The sequence below is a fragment of the Salarias fasciatus genome, chromosome 18, assembly GCF_902148845.1.
Source record: "Salarias fasciatus chromosome 18, fSalaFa1.1, whole genome shotgun sequence".
Lineage (NCBI taxonomy): Eukaryota > Metazoa > Chordata > Actinopteri > Blenniiformes > Blenniidae > Salarias > Salarias fasciatus.
Genome location: NC_043762.1, coordinates 22,872,728 through 22,894,316, shown reverse-complemented (window position 1 = coordinate 22,894,316; position 21,589 = coordinate 22,872,728). Strand labels below are relative to the sequence as shown.

At 48.6% G+C, this 21,589-nt stretch overlaps 1 protein-coding gene across 3 annotated transcripts; it reads left to right on the top strand.

The window, feature by feature from the left end:
• The first annotated feature begins 1,484 nt into the window (after nucleotides 1–1,484).
• On the top strand, nucleotides 1,485–10,807 carry LOC115405910 (WW domain-containing adapter protein with coiled-coil-like). 3 transcript variants are annotated; one of them, XM_030115684.1, is made up of 13 exons: nucleotides 1,485–1,784; nucleotides 2,213–2,246; nucleotides 3,388–3,577; nucleotides 3,766–3,857; nucleotides 6,316–6,425; nucleotides 6,500–6,597; nucleotides 6,675–6,965; nucleotides 7,654–7,770; nucleotides 8,520–8,668; nucleotides 8,806–8,897; nucleotides 9,006–9,189; nucleotides 9,266–9,393; nucleotides 9,464–10,807. In XM_030115684.1, the coding sequence occupies exons 1-13, from the start codon at nucleotides 1,744–1,746 to the stop codon at nucleotides 9,531–9,533; spliced, it is 1,596 nt and encodes a 531-aa protein (XP_029971544.1). In that variant the 5' UTR covers nucleotides 1,485–1,743; the 3' UTR covers nucleotides 9,534–10,807. The 3 variants fall into 3 exon arrangements, with proteins under 3 accessions (XP_029971544.1, XP_029971543.1, XP_029971545.1); XM_030115683.1 differs by having other exon boundaries at nucleotides 9,003–9,189; XM_030115685.1 differs by lacking the exon at nucleotides 7,654–7,770 and having other exon boundaries at nucleotides 9,003–9,189.
• The last annotated feature ends 10,782 nt before the right edge of the window (nucleotides 10,808–21,589 follow it).

Sequence of the window (21,589 nt, the reverse complement as noted above, 5' to 3'; positions counted from 1 at the left end):
TCTATCAGGTCCACTTTCAGGAAGAAGACCTGGCTTCAGGTCCAAAGAGCTTCAGTTTGAGCATCCAGTGGAGAGAGACTGACTCCCATTCAGGCTGCAGCCCAGTTTTCCTGCTCTGACCTAAATAACCCCGGAGTAATCAATACAGCTTCATCACAGCCAGAGCAGGATGCTGATCGATAGCGGCTCACTCCCTATCACTGCAGACACACACACACACACACACTTTATGAGTGAATCTGAGCTTTGCGGCCCTTCACACTTGCTTTTCTTTTGTTCTGATTTTTGTCTCAAAAACAGATGTATTTTTCTCTTTTCTCAGCTTTTATGAAATGAGAAAATATGAAACAGAGGAGGGTGGGTCTTTCACAGAGCCATGTCAGATGATGGGTTCCATTAAATCATATCAGGATGCTGTACAGGAGAATCAATACGGCCTAAGTAGATTACAGATGTCAAATAAAGAGTAGATGACTATATAAATGTTTGATCATGTGGGGCAGATGAAAATCTCTGACGTTGTCTGGATCTTATAATGGTGATACATGCTGTAATTTATAAAAATCACAAAGACGGTTTTACAAGAAGAACTTGGTATATGCTTGAAGAATGAAGCTGCATGCATCGTGTATCAATTTTTTTTTTTTTTTTTTTTCATGATTTCCCATCAACCAGGGACAATCAAAGGCCCACATGTGGTCTGCAGGAAAACTTTTCCCAGGTCTGCTTTGGAATGCTTCAGCAATCTAAAGGAAAGGCCATGTTTCAGAGCTGATCAAAAGGTCTAATTATTGTCTGTCCTGCAGGGTCTACAAGACACTCATCAATTATTAAATAAATAATTAAAATGAAGCATTCTGAATAAAGTTTAAAAAAATGAAGTCTTGGTAGTTTGTTGTACTTTCTGACAAATTTGACTGAAATTTGTTAAAAAGTTCAACAATCAAAGGTTTAACCTCCATGTCAGGAACAGGTGGAGTCTTCAAGTGAAAATAAATTTGTCAGGAAATACGAGGATAATTCCTCTAATGATTGACTTGTTTACAATTTGGGTTGAGTGTGTCTGCCTTGTGTATTGCTTTAATCGAACATAAAACATTTTTTGTCACTTTGACAGTGATTAATCATTACTGGTTGCAGGTTTTAACTCAATTTGCAGTTTTACCCTGTAGCCTCGGAATATCTAACGTGAAAATCATATCGATGTTTGCAGCGTTGGATGCTTGGTAATATTAATAGTAGACGATCAAACATAGCAACAGATGAAGTGATTCTTCCGAGTAGTACATTCATTATTTATGCTTCAGATGTTGCTCTTTTGAATTTTCTAGGGTCTGAATGCTGAATTTTCTTCTGATCAGGAGGTACTTTGTCTTAAAAAAAAAAAAGAAAATCCGTTCGACGTTATCTCCACGCATGAACCCAGTCCTTCCTATTTTATTGTGAAAGGCTGTGCCGGAGCCTGACTTCCGGCTGAGACGTCTCTCCGCTTCCTCCTGCAGCCTCTGCCTTCCTGCCCCGCTACATCGGCCCACTGCATCCGAACCCCTTGTCAGAGGATGCACTGAGGGTGGCTTTCAACAAAGACCGCCCGCTATGCAGTGCTGGTGCCCGGAGCGCGACCTGTAGCGACCTGCCGGGCCGCAGAGACCGAGCGCGGAGCGGAGACGGCGGAGAGCGCAGCCCGACAGGAGGCCACGGTTCCCCCGCACACACACATACACACACATCACCACGGCCTTGATGGTGATGTATGCAAGGAAACCAGCAAGAGTCAGCGATGGGTAAATCCCGCTCGAGCACTTCAATTTGAGAACTCAATTCAGAGTTTTTCTTTTCTTTTCTTTGTTTTTTTCTTTTGCGGTTTTGGCGTTAGCTTGTAGCCGTTAGCATCAAGCTAACTGCTTTCACTTAGTTAGCGTCAGGTTCCGGATCTTTCTCCGAGCTAACGCAGCGTTAGCTTATTAATCCGAACAACGTCAGTATTTCTTGCAATAAAGAATAGAAGGCTTTTTGAAACATACCGCTCTATTGGTAACAGTGAACAAGCAGCGGTCGCTGATAAGATAGCACACTGAGCTAACAGTGCTAACGATAAAGAGTTAGCTAGCCAAATATGCTCAGCATAAAGACTCGATGAGCTCTAAAGTGACTCCAGCTCATAAATTACAGCCTTTGCCGTCTCTGATGTTTGTTCTGTTTGTTTCAACAGGTGCAACGACAGAAGGGATTCACAATCCTATCAGGTACGAGTCGCTGTTTACTGTCCACCGCCGTAGTTATTATTAATCAATAAAATCCAAACCACAGTTTCCGCAATCTATCAAATATTAGCATTGAAGAAACATCAAACAAACCAAATGTAGGTTTTCTGTTCTTGCAGCCGCATAGCTAGGAGGAGTATTTCCTGATTTGTTAACTCGGTTTCCCCTCATGTAAACCTTATTTCATGACCTTTCACAGGAGTTTACCAGATGGAGGCTGTATTCAAAGAAAACAGTAGAACATATATCTAGTTATGAGCGTAGAATCGAGCTACTCACGAAATGGAACAGAAGTCACCATATTTGTTAAGAGAGATATTTGAGGTTTATTAGGGAGCTGGTAGGACATGCCACAGTCTTGGTCATTGATGGGACACACAGATGTTGACTTCAGTATTGACCACTGAGGTGATCTGACAGTTTGACAGACTTCATGTAATCCTAGATAATCACAGATGACCTGCCAGAACGCTCTGAAAGCCCTCAAAGTCTTAATCTGTGGCATCATATCATGTCTGAAGCTGTTTCAGACTCTATTTTTTGAAACAATTGGGCATGTTTTAACCAGAGTTCTTAACAATCATTTGTCATCGTTCTTGTGGAAATTTACAAAAGCAGAAGAGCTGAACTTCGCAGCAGACACTGGAGCACTTTGTGGCTACAGCAGCTCCTGGTTTTTGCAAAGCTGAAACTATGCAATCCAAAACCAATTCCAGCCAGCGAGCGCAGAAGCCCTAGGCAGTCTGAGGTAATGTGGGACACGGCCCGCTAACGTCATTGTTGGGTTTCTGAACGGCTTCCTCTGCTTTGCTGGTGCTGGAGAGAGATTACCGACCGCTCGCTGACAGACTCTGATTCATCACTGTGTACAGTAGAGAGAAGTTCCTGTATCGGATTATAAAAGGTGAACAGTTCTGCTCACAGTAGATTTCTTTTGAGTACACAGACACTGTTGACAGCTTGTCATAGAAATGATGGATTTTGACATGAGGAAAGCTGTTTACTCAGCTGGTGCTTTTCAGGACTGCTACGGCACAACGAATGTCATAACTCCTGTAGGAAAGACGTTTCTTTCAGAATGAGTGTTTTTTGACCCAGTCCGTCACACGTCGTCCTTTTCCAGACCCATAAATCTCAGCCTAAGAGCCAGTCCAGCAGCCTTCACCGCTACGACAAGGTGCGTGATGGCTCATCGGACCCCACGCCCCCGTACAAGATGCTGCGGCGCTCCGACGAGAGTCCTGTCAGTCGACCGGGAGACGGCGTGGGCCACGGCAAGCCCAAAAGCTCGCACCCAGTCAGAGGGAAAAACGGTGAGTGCGGCTGCGGCGCACAACGCAGACTTTTGTTGGTGACAACAGGATGTAGATCGTACTGTAAAACTAACGATGACAAAAGTACCGAATGCTCGGCGGGAATAATAAAGCGCAGGACAGCGTCTCTGGTCTGCAGCTGTTCGTCCCTCGTGCTGGAACCTCGTGCTGATGAATGTCTGTTGCAGGGACCAGCGGCTCCCCGCAGGAGAACTCTCACAACAACAGCTCCCACCATGCCGCCGACTCGCACGCACCGCAGAACAAGCCTGCAGACAGGGTAAGACGCCGCTCACCTGCTGCTTGGATCGCTGTGTTCCAGTTGCCGTTGTCAGACGTTCATCACTCACTTAGCAGCAGTCTATTTCTCTGACGGCTTCCTCACTACTTTAAAGCGATACTTCAACATTTTGGCAAATTGGCCCATCTAGGGCAATTCGGTAGTCATTTAGAACAGCATACTTACTTTTTTTGTGAGGGCGAGCTGTTGTTTATTCAGCGGTGAGTCTGAGGAGAGCTTCACGGCGGACATAATGGAAGTGGACGGTACAGTAGCTTCCCTCGTCAAACTCATCAATCCAACACAATCCAACAACCCCAAAACACACTCTGGTGGACACGTTATAATCCCCACATTCACTACGCTGTGAAATATTAATGCAAAATTACGAGATTGAGCGTTTTTTTGCGAAGATTGCTAAAACGGAACTACTTACTAAACATGGCGTCTGGGCGTAGTGATCTCAAAAGAAAAAGTAGTTCCCAATATTTGCTTCAATGTCGTAATGCTACAATATTATTTGTTGGTGTTTCACAGCGTAGTGAATGTGCGGATTATAACGTGTCCACCAAAGTGTGTTTTGGGGTTGTTGGATTGTGTATTTGATGAGTTTGACGAGGGAAGCAACTGTACCGTCCACTTCCATTATGTCCGCCGTGAAGCTCTCCTCAGACGCACCGCTGAATAAACAACAGCTCGCCCTCACAAAAAAAGTAAGTATGCTGTTCTAAATGACTACCGAATTGCCCTAGATGGGCCAATTTGCCAAAATGTTGAAGTATCGCTTTAAGTGACCAGAGCTGGGATGAGAAGTGAGGTTGTTGCCTTTTTAAACCTGCTACATTCATAGTAAGAGCCTCAGCGGTCCCGGGTTCGAATCCCAGTGGAAATTAGAATTTCCTGTTGCGGCAACAAAGAAAGAACCAGCGAATCGGGATGTTCTGGTTCTGAAGCAAGACGATATTTAGGATTTGATAGTTTTTCTTTTCTTTGTGAAGATCTTTCTGGTTTCCTTCTCTTTCTTGTGGTAAGCTTCAACCATTTTCAAACCACTGTCCTCATCCAGCTGTGTGTGTGTGAAGCTAGAATCCATTATCTGCAGCTCCATCGTAAAACAATCCAGCACTGAAAGATTAGCTCCACCCTGTATTTTCAGACTCTTGTTAAAAAATGTGGACTTTCAGAAAGCTTCTTTCATATTTGACTTCATTTCTGATCTTCCAGTTGAAACAAAAAGACTTTGACTTCCTTCTTTTCTTTGTTCAGCTAGAATATTTCCACCTTTTCGATGCTACAGGCCAGAGGTGAGCAGCTGTGGAGGGGCGAGGCACGTCGACATGAGTTTTGTTGGATGAATTATGTCCTGATACAAAGCTTCACACAGTTTTTATGAGCTTGTCTTCCTCTGTGACTCTTTATCAGATTTTTCTTTTAGTTTAATAAATTAAGATTAAACTTTTAGAAATTTAAAGTTGTTAAACTGCTCACACGGCACCGCCGGCTCTGCCACCCCATATATCACTTTGTTTCTGTAATTGATAAAATAAACTCCTGAAAGCTGCTGTTTTGGTCCGACACCTGTGAAACTAGCGGCGTCTTATCCGGGGCTTGGCTGAGCGCCAGCAGGCAGCCTTCATTACCTGAAGATGAGGACTGAGGAGGAGGACTCCTCTCCGCCGTCAGAGGACTGTCCCCGCTCCGTCCTCAGCTGGGAGAGGTGCAGCTTCTGAAACTGACGAGTGTTTGAGCGGGGAAATGTGCTGTGCTGGTCTTTGTAAAACACCTGAAGGAAATGAGAGCAGTCTGGGCTCATTCACTGACTTCACACGCTGCCTGGCCTGGATTCAAACCCACAACCGTCTCACTGTGACTCTGAGGCTTTTTGTTCGACAGTGACAAACTGAATGTGTTGTTGGGCGATATCAGGCCAGCGCACTGACTCTCAGCATCAGGGTTTCTGGTCCAGGTTCTGCTGTTGACTGCAGATGAAAACATGAACTTCATGTGAAAACCCTGAAGGAGGCTGAAAGACGTGATCAATTCCAACACGTTTGCAGAAAATAGAGCGGAGTCCGGGTCGGGCTTGTCTTGCAGGTCAGGCCTGGCGGTTGATCCTCATTCCTGGATGACTTGGTTTGGTTGAAGAATTTTTGAGAACTTTACTCTGCTGTGCTCATCAGTCCCTGATGGTGATGATTGTGTTTGACTTCAGATTCTACAGAGCGGCTTTGCGTTAACCGATAATGCTGCTCTGATAAGAGCTGGAACTGAATTGTTTTCTGGAGTTGATCGTCAGACGCTTCATCCAAAGTTTATCGCTTTGCAAGAGAAAACCTTTCTGCCAGCTAATGACTTTGTGCATTTCTGAGTTTTATTTTCTGTCTGGGACACTGCGTTGATCACGTGCGCGGTGTGTGTGTTGAATCTCATGCCGCTGCACGCCTCCGTCTCCACTCAGGACCCGGCGGACGACTGGACGGAACACATCAGCTCCTCTGGGAAGAAGTACTACTACAACTGTAGAACCGAGGTGTCCCAGTGGGAGAAGCCCAAGGACCTGCTGGAGAGGTAGAGCCCCGCTGGAAGAACCACCGACAGAGCTGGAGCCTCTGGTTTGCTAAGTCTTGTCTGTCTTGCTTCAGGGAACAACGGCAGAAAGACTCAGTCAAGATGGCGCCGAACAGCTTCCCCAGAGACATGGACTACAGACAAGAGGCCTTGCAGGACAAAGCCTCAGCGAGTAAGACTTGACTTGAGGCTTCACCCCGTCCTCCTCTGGGCTGTGTTGACGCTGGACGTGGTTTCCTGTCTCTGCAGAGTCCTCATCAGCGGACCAGTCCTCAGCACCCTCCTGTGGCCATTCGTCCCTGTCCTCTTCCACTCAGAGCCTGAATTCCTCTGCCGCCGCCGCCACTCTGGGCTCCGCCCCTTCCAACATGTCGTCCTCGTCGTCCTCCTCGTCCTCCGCGGGACAGGCGCCCCCGTCTGTCCAGCCGCCGCTGCCGGCGCTGCTGCAGGACCCGGCGCTCCTCCACCAGCTCCTGCCGGCGCTGCAGGCCACTCTGCAGATGAACAACGGCAGCATGGACATGGCCAAGCTCAACGAGGGTGAGCAGCGCCGCCACTCCCTTCCACTGCCACGCCGCATGGCTCTGGAGTTAGTTCTCCACCTTCTATTGCAGCTTTCATTGTGAGCAGCAGCATCTGTGGTCATCCGGTCGCTGACGGCTGACCTGACCGTCCGCTGGATCAGCTGCTGTTGATTTCACGTTGTTTTGTGCTCGTTGTTTAACTTCCCTGTTTGTGAGATGAGGGTTTCACTTCCACCCCGTTTTAGAGAAAGTTTGTTTCTTTACAGCGTTAGCGTTAAGAAAACCGTGTGTGTTTCCATCGCAGTGGCAGAAATGCTGAGAACCGCGTGGTTTCCATGTGTTTCCACCAGTCGGTCTTGTTTTTGTGACGAAACCACAGAAGCAAAACAGCACTGTTGAGTTTGAGTCCCAGGAGAACATGGCCGGGGTCATGACCCTCTGCTGGCCCCGCCGCCGCTGCTGTCCCACCTGTTTCCTGCGTGGTGTTGGTGTGCAGCAGCAGCAGCTGTTTTCAGTGGATCCAGCCCCGTTGTCATGGAAACCAACACTCAAAACGCAGCGGGGCTTTTCTGTTTTTACTCAAATGTGTGTCAGCAGGGAGGCAGTCCAACATTTGTGCTCTTACCTGTTGTGTGTCCTCGTGCACTCACCTGTGTTTGTGTGTGTGTGTGTGTGTGTGTGTGTGTGTGTGTGTTCTCCTCCAGTCTTGGCGGCTGCTGTCACCCAGGCTTCCTTGCGGTCTGTGCTTCATAAGCTCCTCACTGCTGGACCTGCTTTCAACGTCGCTGCTCTGCTGTCTGCTGCTCAGCACTCCAGCCAAGGTACGGCCTCCCACTCCTCCTCTTCCTCCTCCTCTTCCTCTTCCTCCTCCCCCTCCTCCTCCTCCTCCTCTTCCTCTTCTTCCTCCTCCTCCTCGCCGATACGCTCCTGAAGCAGTGCTTCCTGCTCGACTAAAAGAAGCTCCATGATTTGCACAGACATGTCCCTCAGTCTCAGGATGCAGTGTCCGCTCATTTAGGGCTCGAACCGGAGTTTTTCTTCCTGTCCCGTCTTTGTTTCAACCTTCTGCTGCAGGAGCTCGAAAGCATCCAGCAGGTTGGGATTCATTCGTTCATGTTTGGCAGTTAAAGATCGAAGCAGGGCAGCTCCTTTCCACCGCTGCCCGGTCAGGATGGTCCTGTCCTCCACTCTCTGGGAGAAAACAAGTAATTTAATTACCTGCAGAGAGAAAGGAGGTTCCACCTCCTCACCCAGCTGCTGAAGCTCCGTTCCAGGACGGGATCTTCCACAATAAAAGCTTTTCAATTCCCGGCGGTGGTGATAAACATGCCGGCCGTTGCTGTGAAGAGGTCGGCTGCTGTTGAGCTGATTTAAAGTCGGTGGCAGGTTTTCTGTTTCAATAACGGTAAAAGTTCACGAAGCAGCGGCGAGACCCAGACCGGAGCAGCCGATAGCGCCGGCTCGCCGAGGCGCCGGACTTCAGACATGGACAGAGTCCGTTGTTTCCTGCAGCGACTATTCAAACTCGCTGAACTGACCCGGCTCCCGGTCTCCGTCTCCCTGTCCTCAGCCCAACACTCCAGCCAGTCTCCGGTGTCTCTCATGTCGGACGCCTCGTCGCCCCGGCCGTACGTTTCGCCGCGGAACGGGACGCCGCAGAGCAACCAGAAGTCCCTGGCGGCGGCGCACTCCAGCAGCATCTCGTCCTCGCAGAGCAGGGTAAGCCTCGGCCGGGACCAGGGACGGAAAGACGAGCTGGGGGTTCAGGTTCTGATTCGGCCTCCCCCTTCCCCCGTCCCCGACCCCCGGGCTCCCATCACGTTGTCTTTCTTTGACCTCTCGTCCCCCGTCTGCAGGGCAGCGTGTCTTCAGGGAAACCAGGGTCGGCCTCCGTGTCTCAGCCCACAGAGAAGCGTCCAGAAGATCCTCGAACTCTGCAGCAGAGGAGGTGCTGAAGTTAACCGTTGCTCGATTTGTTTTACACGTCGTCTGTCGTCTGTCTGATCGTCCGCCCGCAGCGTCTCGGTCAATAAGGCGGTTGTGTTTTGTCCAGCAGCCAGGAGCTCCTGAGCCTGGGATCAAACCGGTGCAGCGCGGCGTTGCCCCTCGTCTCCGCCGGCGGCGGCGGCCAGAACCAGCCCGACGCCCCCGGCTCCTTCACTCCCACCCTGGCAGCTCATTTCGATGAGAACCTCATCAGACATATCCAAGGATGGCCTTCAGAGAACACCGAGAAACAGGTACCGTGTCACACGGCGTGGCGCCGCTTTCTGAGGCTCGCCGCCGAACGCTGAACGGCGGACGCTGTGGTTCCAGGCGGCCCGGCTGCACGAGGACATCCACAACATGGGCAGCCTGTACATGTCGGAGATCTGCACGGAGATGAAGAACCTGCGCTCGCTGGTCCGGGTCTGCGAGATTCAAGCCACGCTGAGGGAGCAGAGGTAAGGCGGCGGGCGTCGTCCGGCGGGCGGCGTGGAGCCGGCAGTCAGTCACGCTGTTCCCGCTCCGCAGGATCCTGTTTCTGAGGCAGCAGAGCAAAGAGCTGGACAAGCTGAAGAACCAGAACTCCTACATGGTGTGAGGAGCCGGCCGGGCGGACGGAGCCGGGCCGTCGGGTCGGGACCGGAGGAAGACGGTCGAGCCGCTCGGAGCGGCGGACGCCAGGCCTCATCCTCCTTTTGTTCTCCTTCCAGCTTTCAGTTTCTACATTTCTGTTGCTGCGTCCGCCTGGCGCCTGGCTCTGGCGGAGTCGGACGGGGATCGGGCGGGCCGCCGGGCCGGTCGTGTCGTGTTGGGTTTCAGTCGTTTTCTCTGGTGTGATTTGATGTGTAGAGATCAGGAAGATTCAGTGAGCTCCAACAATCCATCTCAATCTTGGTGACAGTTTCTTTGTTTTGGGCGGCGAGCGGCGGAAACGCCCCGTCTCCCCACACTGATGAAATGGACTTTTTTTTTTTTCTCCATTCAATGAAATGTGGGTTCGATGGTCGTGATGTTACTGTTCTTTTTTACTCACTGTACCTGTCCGTGGTTCCACCGTCCCGCTGGCTGCTTTCTACACGTCATGAGATTAAACGAAGACCTCTGGCCAGATTCTTCTCTGAAATGCTCCGTGTGCTTCGGTCCTTTCCTCCCCGCCGGTGGAATCTGCCGTCTGGTTTACTGGGAAGATCACGGACCGTTTAGTGGAAAGCACGTGAGACATCCCCAAGCCATTCTTTAGAGAATATCCGACGTTATTGGACCTAGATTGGCTGCTAGTACATCTGAGATATAATCACTCGTAGCCCTGCTGGCGTTTTGTTTTCTTATTCCTTCTGCCGTCTGTCTCTTTTTTTTTTAAATGATGTTTTCTTTCTTTCCCAAATCTGATTGGGTGAATATTTCATTCCTTTTTTTGCAGCTTAGAAAGAGATTGTGTAAAAGAGTAGAAGCGGCTGTTTTCAGTCACATGAAGCTAAATTATTGTTGCACATGATTGATTCTGTCCTTGTAGTTGTGCCGGAAAAACTCGATTGAAAGAAATTTATTTTTTCTACAAGGAAGCTTGTGTTTGTTTCCTCTCTCGGCTGCAGCCCGTTCATCTTCTGACTGGCCACATTTGGCTTTTTTTTTTTTTTTCTTCTTAAAGGTTTCCTCATGGGAGGAGATACTTTTTCTATGGACATCACGAGGAGCTGCAGTCTTTCACTCTAACTTTAATACGAAATACATCTTTTTGGTCTCGGCTGTTCTTTTTGTTGACCTTGAATAGTTTCCACCAGATCTGATGTGCACACTTTTTGTTTTTTTTGGAATGGGGCGGGTTGGGAAGTGGTTTGGGGGCTTTGTATTCCATGAAATATGTGAATAAAATATTATACCACACTTTCTGCTTGACATTTAAAGTTTTATCATTAAATGAGAGTTTTAGTTCTGAACCAGAATAATGTACTTAGAAAGGCGTGCTGCTCCTTTTGGCCACAAGATGGAGACAAAGAGCAAAGTTGTGCTTTTCCGTGGCTTTTTTTTTTTTTTTTTTGTCTAACATAACGACAGAACCAAAATATCACAGCTTGAGATAAATCGGGCTCCTGTCGTTCCCAGAGCGTCGTCTGATCACTGATGCTCGTTTGAATCGTCCCATTAGAATCAGGATAATTAGGTTTTTCCGCTCTCACCAGCTGGGATTGAATCTGTGGAGATCAAGAGTTTGTTCAGCGTCAGACTTCATTATTATTATACACACTCGGTCCAAACACTTGCATTTATTACGCCACAACAGTAAAGTACCTCTGAAAGCTACTGGTTTGTGGTTTGAGTTCTCTGCCATTCTTTTATTAATCTCTGTTTTCTCCCTCTGAGCCCGGCTTGTCACTGCAGCCCTGGAGAAACTCTCCATGGTTTTCCCAGCCTCAGATAACTTCTCCATGGGTTGTTTAGTGAGTTAACTGAAGCTGAGCTCTGAGACTCTCCCGTTAGAATATGAACACACCGTGTTGGCTGATTGAGTGGCTTCAGCGGCCCCCCGCGGAGACGGGAGATGATTGCTCCAGTGTTTTTCAAGATCTTGATGGATGAACTTAATCACATCTTTCAACTGTCAGGCTGGTTGATGTTTCTCTTCCTTTAAAAGGTGGCAGCAGGCGCTGCACTTCAGTATCTGGCTGCGCAGGTTTGATTTGCTGGATAATTTAGACAAGAAGAACGAACACAGACAACCTTTACAGAGCAAAACAAAGAATTGGTGAACTTAGAGATAGTTTGCTGTAGAAAGACGAACAGAACAAGCCCATGATGCACTTCTTCCCTGGTCGGGTTTGTCTTCTTTACAGCCTGAAAGCAGTGGATCTTTGTTCTGGATTCATCTGTCAGCATTTAGTCGAAGCAGAAATATGCCTGCACCGGAGCAGCAGTGAGAGGAGATCAGCTCAGTAGGTTCTGTTCGTTCCCGTCCTGGTTTCACCGTCACCGGAGCTCTGAGGATTCTGGAGAATCGCCACAATGCTCTCATTACAAACCTGCAGCACGCCGTTTCATTAATAAGAGTAATAATGATAATGTGGCCTGCTGCGAACTCAGCTTGACTTATGAGAATGAAGTCTTTTTCTCTCTTTAGTTATTCTTCACGATGAAAGTTCGAAAGTGTTTTCATGTTTGTTGGCGTTTCACCTGGCAGCGTTAAGACGTTCTGTCCTGTTCCGTTTCTCACATTTCACCTGAAATCCCTCGTGACAGACTGACAGAGTTCAGCAGAGGCAGACTTCATGCTGTGTAAATTTGTTTGTCCATCTTTAATAAATGTGATCTCTTCTTTTGTTCTGGTGTGTGAATGTCAGGTCTGCTCAGTCTGGACTGTCTTTAAGGCCTGAACCGTCTGGCTGCTTTCATAATGGAAGCAATCAGCAGAGGGCAAGGTAACCCTGAGAGAGGCTTTTATTCTGAAAGAGGCTGTTCTTGTGCACAGTGGTGTGTGTGGTTACTGTTTCTGAACTCATTGTCTGTGTGACAGAGACTTTGTGACTCCTGGTTCTGGTTCCGGTGTGGAGGTTCACAGCCTCTTCTCTCAGAGAACATCTTGCTTCTCGCTCTGTTTCCCCTCACTGTCAGTCGGGATCAGCTCCACAGTCCTGACTCGCAGAAAGCTGGTATGGATGATTGAGAAGCGGATTCTCCCTCCTATTCCACCTTCCCTGGCGTCTCTCAGCGGCCGTCCAAACCTCCGGGGACTCGGGCGGCGTGTGGACAGCTGCCGGGACTCAGGCTGCTCCTCACATTTCTAGACTTGGGCGGGACAGAGAGTGATGGGTGCGGCTTCCTGACACGCTTGAGCTTTGCATTGGCTTGATTGAAAGTGTCAGGAGCGTGTTGATCTTCGTGTTTGCGTTGATCTGAAGGAGACTCCTCTCCAGCTGCTTCCTCTCCTGGAGACACTTCAGCTGATTGTTCATCGCCGTCGTTCCTGCAGGAACGGCAGAAACTGATCACAAGAGAGAAAAGTTGTTGCTGCTCTTTCATTTGAGTTTCTATTGTCTCTTGTGTTAAACAGCGCTTACTGACCTGCTTTGTCACTCTTTATTTCAAGGATGAACTACTTTCCAGCATCAGCAGGAATTTGAAATTCTGTCAAAGACGCTGCTGACAAGTGACTGTCCTCTGGCCGGGGGCCGCTCACATTCACTTTATATTAAATCCTGAGCCTGAAGGTCTCGATGACTCCGGCCTCATAGACCAGTGCGTCTCCAGTTCGGGTGATTGATAGGTCCGTCTGACCGCCTTCGATTGTTCAGCGCAGGTCAAAGGTCATCTTGGTCCTTGCTCGCCCTCCCGGCGCCTCCTCTGCCGGGGATCTCTGGCACCTCGTGGTTGGCTGGACTTCAATCAGCAGCTCATCAGTCAGAAAGCGTCTGGTGCTGGGCAGCCCCCCCCCCCCCCCGCCTCCGCCGCCGTCCTTGGAGGACGTGGGTAACTGTGCTGATTGCCCGTCATACTATATTTATCGCTGTCACACATTTATTTATGGGCCTCCGTGATCGGGTGGAAGCAGCGCTGGGTTTGGGCCTTTAGCCCCTCCCCTCCTCTCGCCAATTAGCCCCCCCCCCCCGACTGATTTCTCCTCCCTCCCATCACCTGCCCTCCATTTCTCTGTCCTTGTCGTCTCCACTGACCGTTTACCGCCCTGACACCCCTGACTCCATCCTGCTGCCCCCCCAGCGAACCGACCCCGACCCCTCCCCCCTGCAGCTGATTGGGGGGGGGATGCTCGCTTTGGTTGACTTTGAGGAACTTTTGATGGATGAGAGCGCTGATGGCCGGGGAGGCTGGTGGACAGGTTGTGTTTTCAGCGTTTCGGAGTCTGTTTGCTGTTTCTGTAGGAAAACCCAGACGCTCCCGGATTGATGGCTGCGCGTCACGTTGACAGCAAACTCTGATTTAATATCAGAAGCCCTCTGAAGGCCCGGACAACATACTACCTGTGATTTATAATAGAGAATTCTGCAATGGATCTCATGAAACCTTCTCCCATGATCACCTGAGCCCCGTGGTCTTGTTAGGGTCTTTGAGAAGAGTGAAGAATCGGCCACCACTACAGACCAAAAGTCCTTTATCTGGTGCAATCAGCCTCTGAAAGTTTGAAAGTTGAAAGAAAGAGTTTATACGATTTCTGTCTTCTGTCTTTTCTCTGATTTGCTGATGAACAGAGCACACATCCCATCAGAGGACAGTGTGGCGTGAGGAGGGAGCAGATGAACCTGCAGAGAGTTTCTGTTCCAGATGATCGTCACTTCTGTGCAGAAAGAGGTTTTGGGTTTTGTTTGCAGAGCATGTTCATCCAAAAGAGCTGAATTCTGAAAGGCCTTTTAAACGTGTGATATGAGGTAGTTTCATCAGGGTCAGTGGACACTCGGGCACGGATAGGCCGAAACATTAAATCAGCTTCATTAAAAGAGTAAAGATTGAACGAGTACTCATGCGATCTCCGAACCAGCCGGTGTTTTCAGGGGAAAGAACTCCGCAGAACGAAACGACAGCAGCAGCACTGCGGAGAGAAAGCGTTAGCAGCTGATCTCTGCGGCGCATTTTCACTGCAGCATTTCTCTCTGGAGCCACCGGAGACCTTCAGCCTCTTCAGCCGTCCGTCCGTCAGGTGGCTGCAGATGTGACGCCTGGCGAACGCCGGTGCTGCTGGGAGTCTGCTGGACGAACACATTAGAGACCGAAAAAACAGACGGGGTGTCCAGGACTCCCGTTCTCCAGGGTCAGGGTCGGCACTCGATGTCTGTGTAGTCAGAAATGTTTTAACTATTGTTATTTAAAAAGAGACACACACACACACACACACACAGGCCTACAGTGACATTACACTGTGCGTTCATAACAGTCATGTGACCCCACCCTGGACTGTGACCCGCTGACTGCAAAACACAGTTTTATTTCCAGAGAGAGAAGTCGTCTGTTCCGTCAGACATTCGTCATTTGCCAACAGAAACACACGCTCGTGAAGGTCTCATGAACTATTCCAGTCACACCTTATTGACTTCAAATCGCCTCAGAATCACCGGAGTTGGAATTGCCTTTCTGCCAGAGCCAGAAAACTTCTTTTGCTTGGTTTCATTTATTTTCTGGACTATTCTGTTCTTTCCTGCCTCTGAAATCAGTCCGTCTCCTCACCGATGGCTCTGCTCTCTGAAGCGTTGTGCACAGAATGCAAACAGAATCTGCCTAGTTTTGAGAGCCGGTGAAATTTGACCCCACATGCAAATAAAAGCGTTCTCAGGGTGAATCTGTTGCTGCACTGTTATCACGTTCCAGCAAAGACCGTTTATGTAAGACATCTGTGGACGATGAGTTGGATCCGTCACCGAGCGGAAAGGGAATTAGAGTCGCACAGAAAAGGAATCTGCTCTGCCTGTTTGTCTTGATGTGGCTTGAAGCTGCAGTAATAAGTGTGAAGGTCTCCTTTCCACCACGGCAGTGCAGCTGCTCCGTGTCACCACAGGGTGGCGCTGTCAGACCCACGGACGGCTCTGGAGGAGCTCCCAGTCGGCCTCTGATCCCTCCAGACACATCAACAAGTTAATGACCTGCTGGCCTGAATCCAAAGGAGAAATTAGAGCTTAAAACTCAGAATCACACAGTTATGAACACAGAACCGTCGAGATGCTCCTCTTCATATCCGTCCCCGGCTGCATCGTGAAGATTCCCACCTGGAAGATATGAACACATGAAAAAAATCACATCAGGGAAGTAAAACCTGGGAATTACCGGAGGAGTCAGACGGTTTTCTGAAACCGTCACCAGGACAGTGACCACAGGGGGTAACTTCTGCTTTCTGATGGCAAACAGAAAACATGATTAAACCGCTGAGCTAAGCTGGACTTCAGGTAACCCCAGCCTCCAAAGTTACACAAGTTGTATTGAGCAAACAACACATTATATTATAGATTTATAGAAAATTGGGTAACACTTTACTTTAAGCACCCGGTATAACACATTATAAGTAGTTATAAACACTCATAAATGATCGCAATGCTTTATAACTCACTATACAGCGTAGGATTAGGGTTAGGGTTAGGGTTAGGGTTAGGGTTAGATCCTGGCATTGTGATCATCTATGAATGTTTATAACCATAGCTACTCGTGTTATAATGGCATTATAATGCTTTATAAATGCACCTATAAAGTGTTATACAGGGGGGCTTCAAATAAAGTGTTACCAAAAGTTGAAAACAGAAGGAAGGTGTGGCTTTTCAGCCAGTCCAGCATTTCTTAAAAACATGATCCTCACTGACACAGAATGTAGGAACAAGCACCAAAACACATGATATGGTGGAAATCTTGGAATATCATGTATTTCTCTGGGCCCTGAACGGGTTATTTGCAGGTCCGGTTCATGAATCCTGACTGATCTCGACCTTCTTCTGCTATCCAGCCGTCATTCAACTAAAAACTTCAGAAGTTGGACGACGGCCATGGCCGGTGATCAGTGAGTGTAGCAGCGGTCAAGTATTACTGATGAACCCGGAGGAAACACGCCTGTGTGTGTTTGAACACGTGTGTGAGTGTGTGTGTCCACGGCATATTGGAGAGGTAATAATTCAAGGCCCGAATAATGTGTGTGTGTGTGTGTGTCCCGATCAACGGCAGGCTGGAGCGCTGCAGTGAGCTGATTAATTGTGGGTGAGATCGGTGGCATTTTGGTAACCTGAGGTTGAGGAGTGGCTGTTTTTAATAACTGCCCTGCATGGCCTGCCCTCTGCACCCGCCCCCCCCCCCCCCCCCGCCGCACGCCGCTTCACTGTAATCTGAGTACCGTCAATACACGATGCATTAAAGCCGTTCACTAGCCGGTGAGGCCGCAGAAGATGGCGAGTCTGCTCGCTCCACTCAGTGTCAGTGTGTGCCCTTATCCAGAGTGTATTCCAAAAGATGAACTCATTTTCAGGGGATCCCAACATATTTAAGATGTGAGAACATCTGTGATCCATCTCAGCACATCGCCATGGCAACAGGACAAGCTCACTGCTGGTTTTTCTGCGTTGTTCTTCTGGTACATATTATGGGCACTAGAGGTCACGGCTGAGTGAAACATACGATGCCAGCATGTTGTTTGCTTTTGTCGTGGTGACTGAAGCTCCTGAAGTCTTGTTTTGAAACAGCCCGGCGCTGACAGTCCTCAGCAGCAGCAGTATCATGGGAAATGAAAACACCGCGACACAGCTGGACAAAGAGGCGGCTCCTCAGGCGCTGGAAGTGTCCTTAGATCAGATCAATTAGCCTTCAGAGGGCAGCGCAGCGGCGGCTTTAGCGCAGTTTTCTCGGCAATAGAAGGTTTTTCAAACAGACGCGGGGCTTTTGAACAGTTAATGAGGCTCCAAGGTTTTACTGGGAGAAACATAAACGAATCATTCTTCCTGAGGAGGCTCAGTAGATGCACTGTGGTTACAAAGGTTTGAAAGACGCAGTCCGCCTCTCATTCAGTCGTGTGAGGCGGAGAGCTCAGCAGGTTTCTTTCTTTGATACATCCTCAACTTTTTGTGCTGCTCTGCGTCGACACTCAACAACTTTCACAAAAGAAAAGCTTCAGAAGAAGCGAAGAGGGTTTCTCTAAAGTCCTCATGTTGGCACATAAATAAATATCAATGAAATGCACACTTTACTTGCTCCAATCAGTACATTTCCGCCCATTTCACGCCCTGAGTGATTTCCAGCCTCCTCCAGATGATTGAAGCGCCGCTGCCAGCCCTAAACGTTCCGCACGCTTGCCTTCCTGAGGCGTTCGGGGCCGTTCTGAGTCATTTTCAATGAAAGATGATCAAACATAAAACTCAAATCAGCGTGCCGCTCACTCAGAAGATGGAGTAATTTGATTGCGCTTCATGGTTCTGAGAGGCTCCGCTGCCTCACGCCTTCTTCAGTGAAGTTAATTCCCTCTCCCTCCTGACCTGTGATGGAGTGTCCGGCTTTCAGCGGCGTTGACGGATGTTGGTCAACCTAATTACGCCACTTCTTCGCCACTTCTCCTCTCTGCTTGTTTGCAATAGATACATTTATTTCTTGGATAAATAGAATGAAAAAGGTGTGGAGGTAGGCTGAATCCTCAGTATAAACACCTGGCAGCCTGCTAAGCTCTGCGAGCCAAACGTTGTGTTCTCTTGAATCGATGAAACTCTGCGTTCCACTGCTGGCACAACCGCTCCGCTTCGGTTTTCAATTAGACGGTGATTTACAATCTGGAGCGCCTGAATCAAGGCGGTAGACAGAAACAGAGGGCTAAACACTTCCTGCTAAGCTAGCTGTTGCTACGAACCTGTGTGCTTCCTGGTCATCTGTGGCGGTGTGTGTATGTGTGCGTGTGTGTGTTTACAGTTACACTCTTATTCAGAGTGAAATGCATCCAGACCTGACGCTAAATTACAGGCTTTGCACAGCAAATGCCTGCTGTAGACAGTTTGATTGCAGAACGGCGAGCGGCGCTCCCAGCCAGCGTCCACATGACCCGAAAAAAAAAAAAAAAAAAACCCCACAAGGTGGAGGGTGAGCCGGGTCTGTTGTGTCTGCAGAAGAGAGACGACAGGTTCACCCACTACTCTGGACTCCGGACGGACGTTTCATCAATAAACTGAGTGGTTTAAAAGCTTTTCTTATTTATTTTTTTTTACCCTGCTAAGTGGAAATGTTGCTGAATGTGTGTCTCGCTTCCACAATACAGAGAAGCAGTGCCAGCATATCGCTGCTGCTCTCCTCGGGATTTATGGTTTGTGTGTTGCGAGGACAGAATGAGCGTTGGACACTTGCTGCCACGCTGCATCAGTTCCTCCCCCTGTCGGAGGCGTCAGTCGGGCTGCACACAGCCGGTTAGACAAAGGAACAAAACCTGAGTCTGGAAAACTGAGACGTGTTTTCTGTAGGAGTCATTTAGGCCGAAAGGGACGAGATTGTTGCAGCAAATGTACAGATAATCAAATGATGTTTGTCTTCTTAAAAATGGCCGAATGCTCCTGTAAATGAAGTATCGATCGGCTCGGAGCTGCTGAAGCTCGCGTGTTAAAGCAGGGATTCAGAAGGGGGGGCGGATGCTTGCTTGCTCCCCCGTTACCCTCCTCTGGTGTCCACTACATCACCTCAAGGATGCGAGCCGGACCCGGGACCTTGAGGCCGGCTGTCCCAAACAGCTGAATAGCCGTTTCCTTTTTCGCTTTTAATCCATTCAAACCATGAAGGGAACGTCGATGTCCGGCCTTCCTGCTGAAGGGCCAAAATAACATACGTCTGCCCGTGTTCACTCCTGTTTTCACGCTGCGTGATAAACAGCAGCAGCACAGGAACTCTGGGTAAACGGGATGGATGCTGCTCTAAATCTCCCACATGGCCTCATCGGGAACACGGCGCGGCGGCTCGACTGCTGCTCCTTCCCCGGATGCCGTCGTCTCCTGCTGACAGATGTTGCGTCTTTGTTCATTTGATAACAACACATGGGAAACGGGGACCAGGACGGATGTCTTCAATACGTGGACGGCTGCGTCTTCTCCGGCGGTTTGTCCTGATGTATATTTACATCTATTTCAAAACAGTCAGATGAGAGGAAGCAGGAAACCTCCGCTGGGTGTTGGGATGGTGGATCGGCTGGAGGACGGCGGTGTTAAGCAGCATCTTTATGTCCCTCCTGTGGAGACGCCCGTCTCGTCTCAGCCTCCTCGTCCCAGCGCTGAATAAATAAAAAGGGCATCAGCGTGAGGAACGATCCCCCGCCCGCCTCTCCGTCCCGACAGGTCTTCATTACAGCTAATCCTGTCAGCGGAGGACAGGCTGAGCTGTGCTTGACCTAACTGTGTGTCTTTGTCGTGTCCATGTCTTTAAAACGTAGGGAGGTTATTTGTTGTTAGCAGCAGAGCCGTTTTAAACCACTATGTGGGAAAATAAAGCTCTAATGGGCAAAGTTTGCCTCAAAGGGAAATTAGGTTGAAACCTCGCTCAGGTTAAAGTTCCTGCAGTCCTTGCAGGTCTGTCTGCGACGGAACAGATCCCCGCCTCGCTCAGGAATTGTAGTGAACTGTTTGGGATGTTGTGAACTACTTCCAATCTGGGATCAGTTTCTGAACATGACCGGTTCTTCCTTTTAAAAGACAAAGCTGCTGACAGTTTCAGTAAAACGTTTCAGTCTGCTTTAATGAACCTGTCAGATGTTCAGAGAGTTCCTCAGCCCCACGGCCTGTTGGGAGACCTGGAACCAGGAATCTAGACTCTGAAAATTTCTTCCTTTGCCCCGCCTGCCCTGTGTGACTGTTTCTCTCTCTCGTCTCCTTCATCCCGGCTGGTCACAGCAGGACAGCCACTCAGGGGTTTAAAGGGTTTTTTGTCCCTGCTGTCAAAACGTGCAGCTCCAGGAGAGACCGCCGGTTCGTCTCCTCCTAACTGTAAGATCTGAACCTTCATCTCCGATTCAGCCTCACGATGGTGAGAGTGGATTAAACTGTGAAGTGGAGTTCTGTTTGCGAGTAGCTGAGATCTGATATTGATTCTACACAACAGAGGATATAATAATAGGTAACATCTGAAATGAGCCTGTAGTAACGCCGCTGACTTGGTTAATTGAAGCAGGTTTAATTTCCCGCAGTGTACCACAAGCACACACTCATTTTAATTGTTTCACGTATGTCTGCTTCCACCACTGAGCCATTATGGTGACAGGTGGTGTATAATGAGTGAATTCCAGTCAGGTTAAAGACTTGATATTCTTCTGTAATTAGAGTGAAGAATGGTGAGCAGTGTACTGTATGGATTTGGGCAAAAGACTGATAATATTGCCATAGAGCAGTTACAGTACACTATATCGTTCAAACTAGTTTCCATTCTCTCAACAGCCAGCAAAAGTGTAAAAATCCAGCTCTGAAGGCAGAAATGTGGCAACATTTTGACCTTAAAGGAATACTCCGGAGATTTTGGACCCACGCCCTTTCCCTATCTTTGACAAAGTGAGTGAAGGGTTTTTCTCTGTCTGGGAGAGGATGAAATCAGTCGGAGCCGAAGTCCAGCAGAAATGATGTCTTTTATTACAAGATGCGCAATCAGGGAGCAGATTCACACAGTTCAGAGTCTGTAAGTGAAAAAGCCGAAGCGGTTCTCATCCATCACTGTCTTATACCTTCTCTGAGGTGTGGTCACTATTACATCAGTTACTAAGAATCTTCTGAAGAGCAGCATTAAGCAAAACAAATCCTTAATAAGCAGCCTGTGCAGGGGTCATAATGACCTGTACCATTATGACCCGTACCAGGCAATGCAGGCACTGCCATCCCAGCAGGACACATCAGCAAGCAAAAGCTTCTTTTAACAGTACAGAGTATCACCAGTGTATTTTTTCACCCTTCATGAGGTAAGCTCATAAATACCTTTTTTGTGTCTGTGCGTCCAGTGGCTGGATCCCAGCTGTTAGCATCGTAGTTAGCTTAGCTCAACTGCTGGAGGTGAAGAGGAGACAGAGCCGGACTGACGAAAGTGGACAAAATACTCCTTCCAGTGGTCCAGGGGACGGCGTATTAGCATGTGAAGTAAATCCGAATGGTTATAAAAGATTTTAAAAGACGAGTTTTCTTTTCAATCCGTTAAAATAACGTTTTGATAAACACAGACCTGCACAAGCACAAGCACAAGCAC

What these genes read in the sequence shown, in the direction of transcription:
- LOC115405910 (XM_030115683.1), top strand. Translation starts at nt 1,744, where the DNA reads ATGGTGATGTATGCAAGGAAACCAGCAAGAGTCAGCGATGG. An exon ending in GGGATTCACAATCCTATCAG is followed by an intron (nt 2,247 to 3,387) that starts GTACGAGTCGCT and finishes GTCCTTTTCCAG; the next exon opens with ACCCATAAATCTCAGCCTAA. An exon ending in CATGGCCAAGCTCAACGAGG is followed by an intron (nt 6,966 to 7,653) that starts GTGAGCAGCGCC and finishes GTTCTCCTCCAG; the next exon opens with TCTTGGCGGCTGCTGTCACC.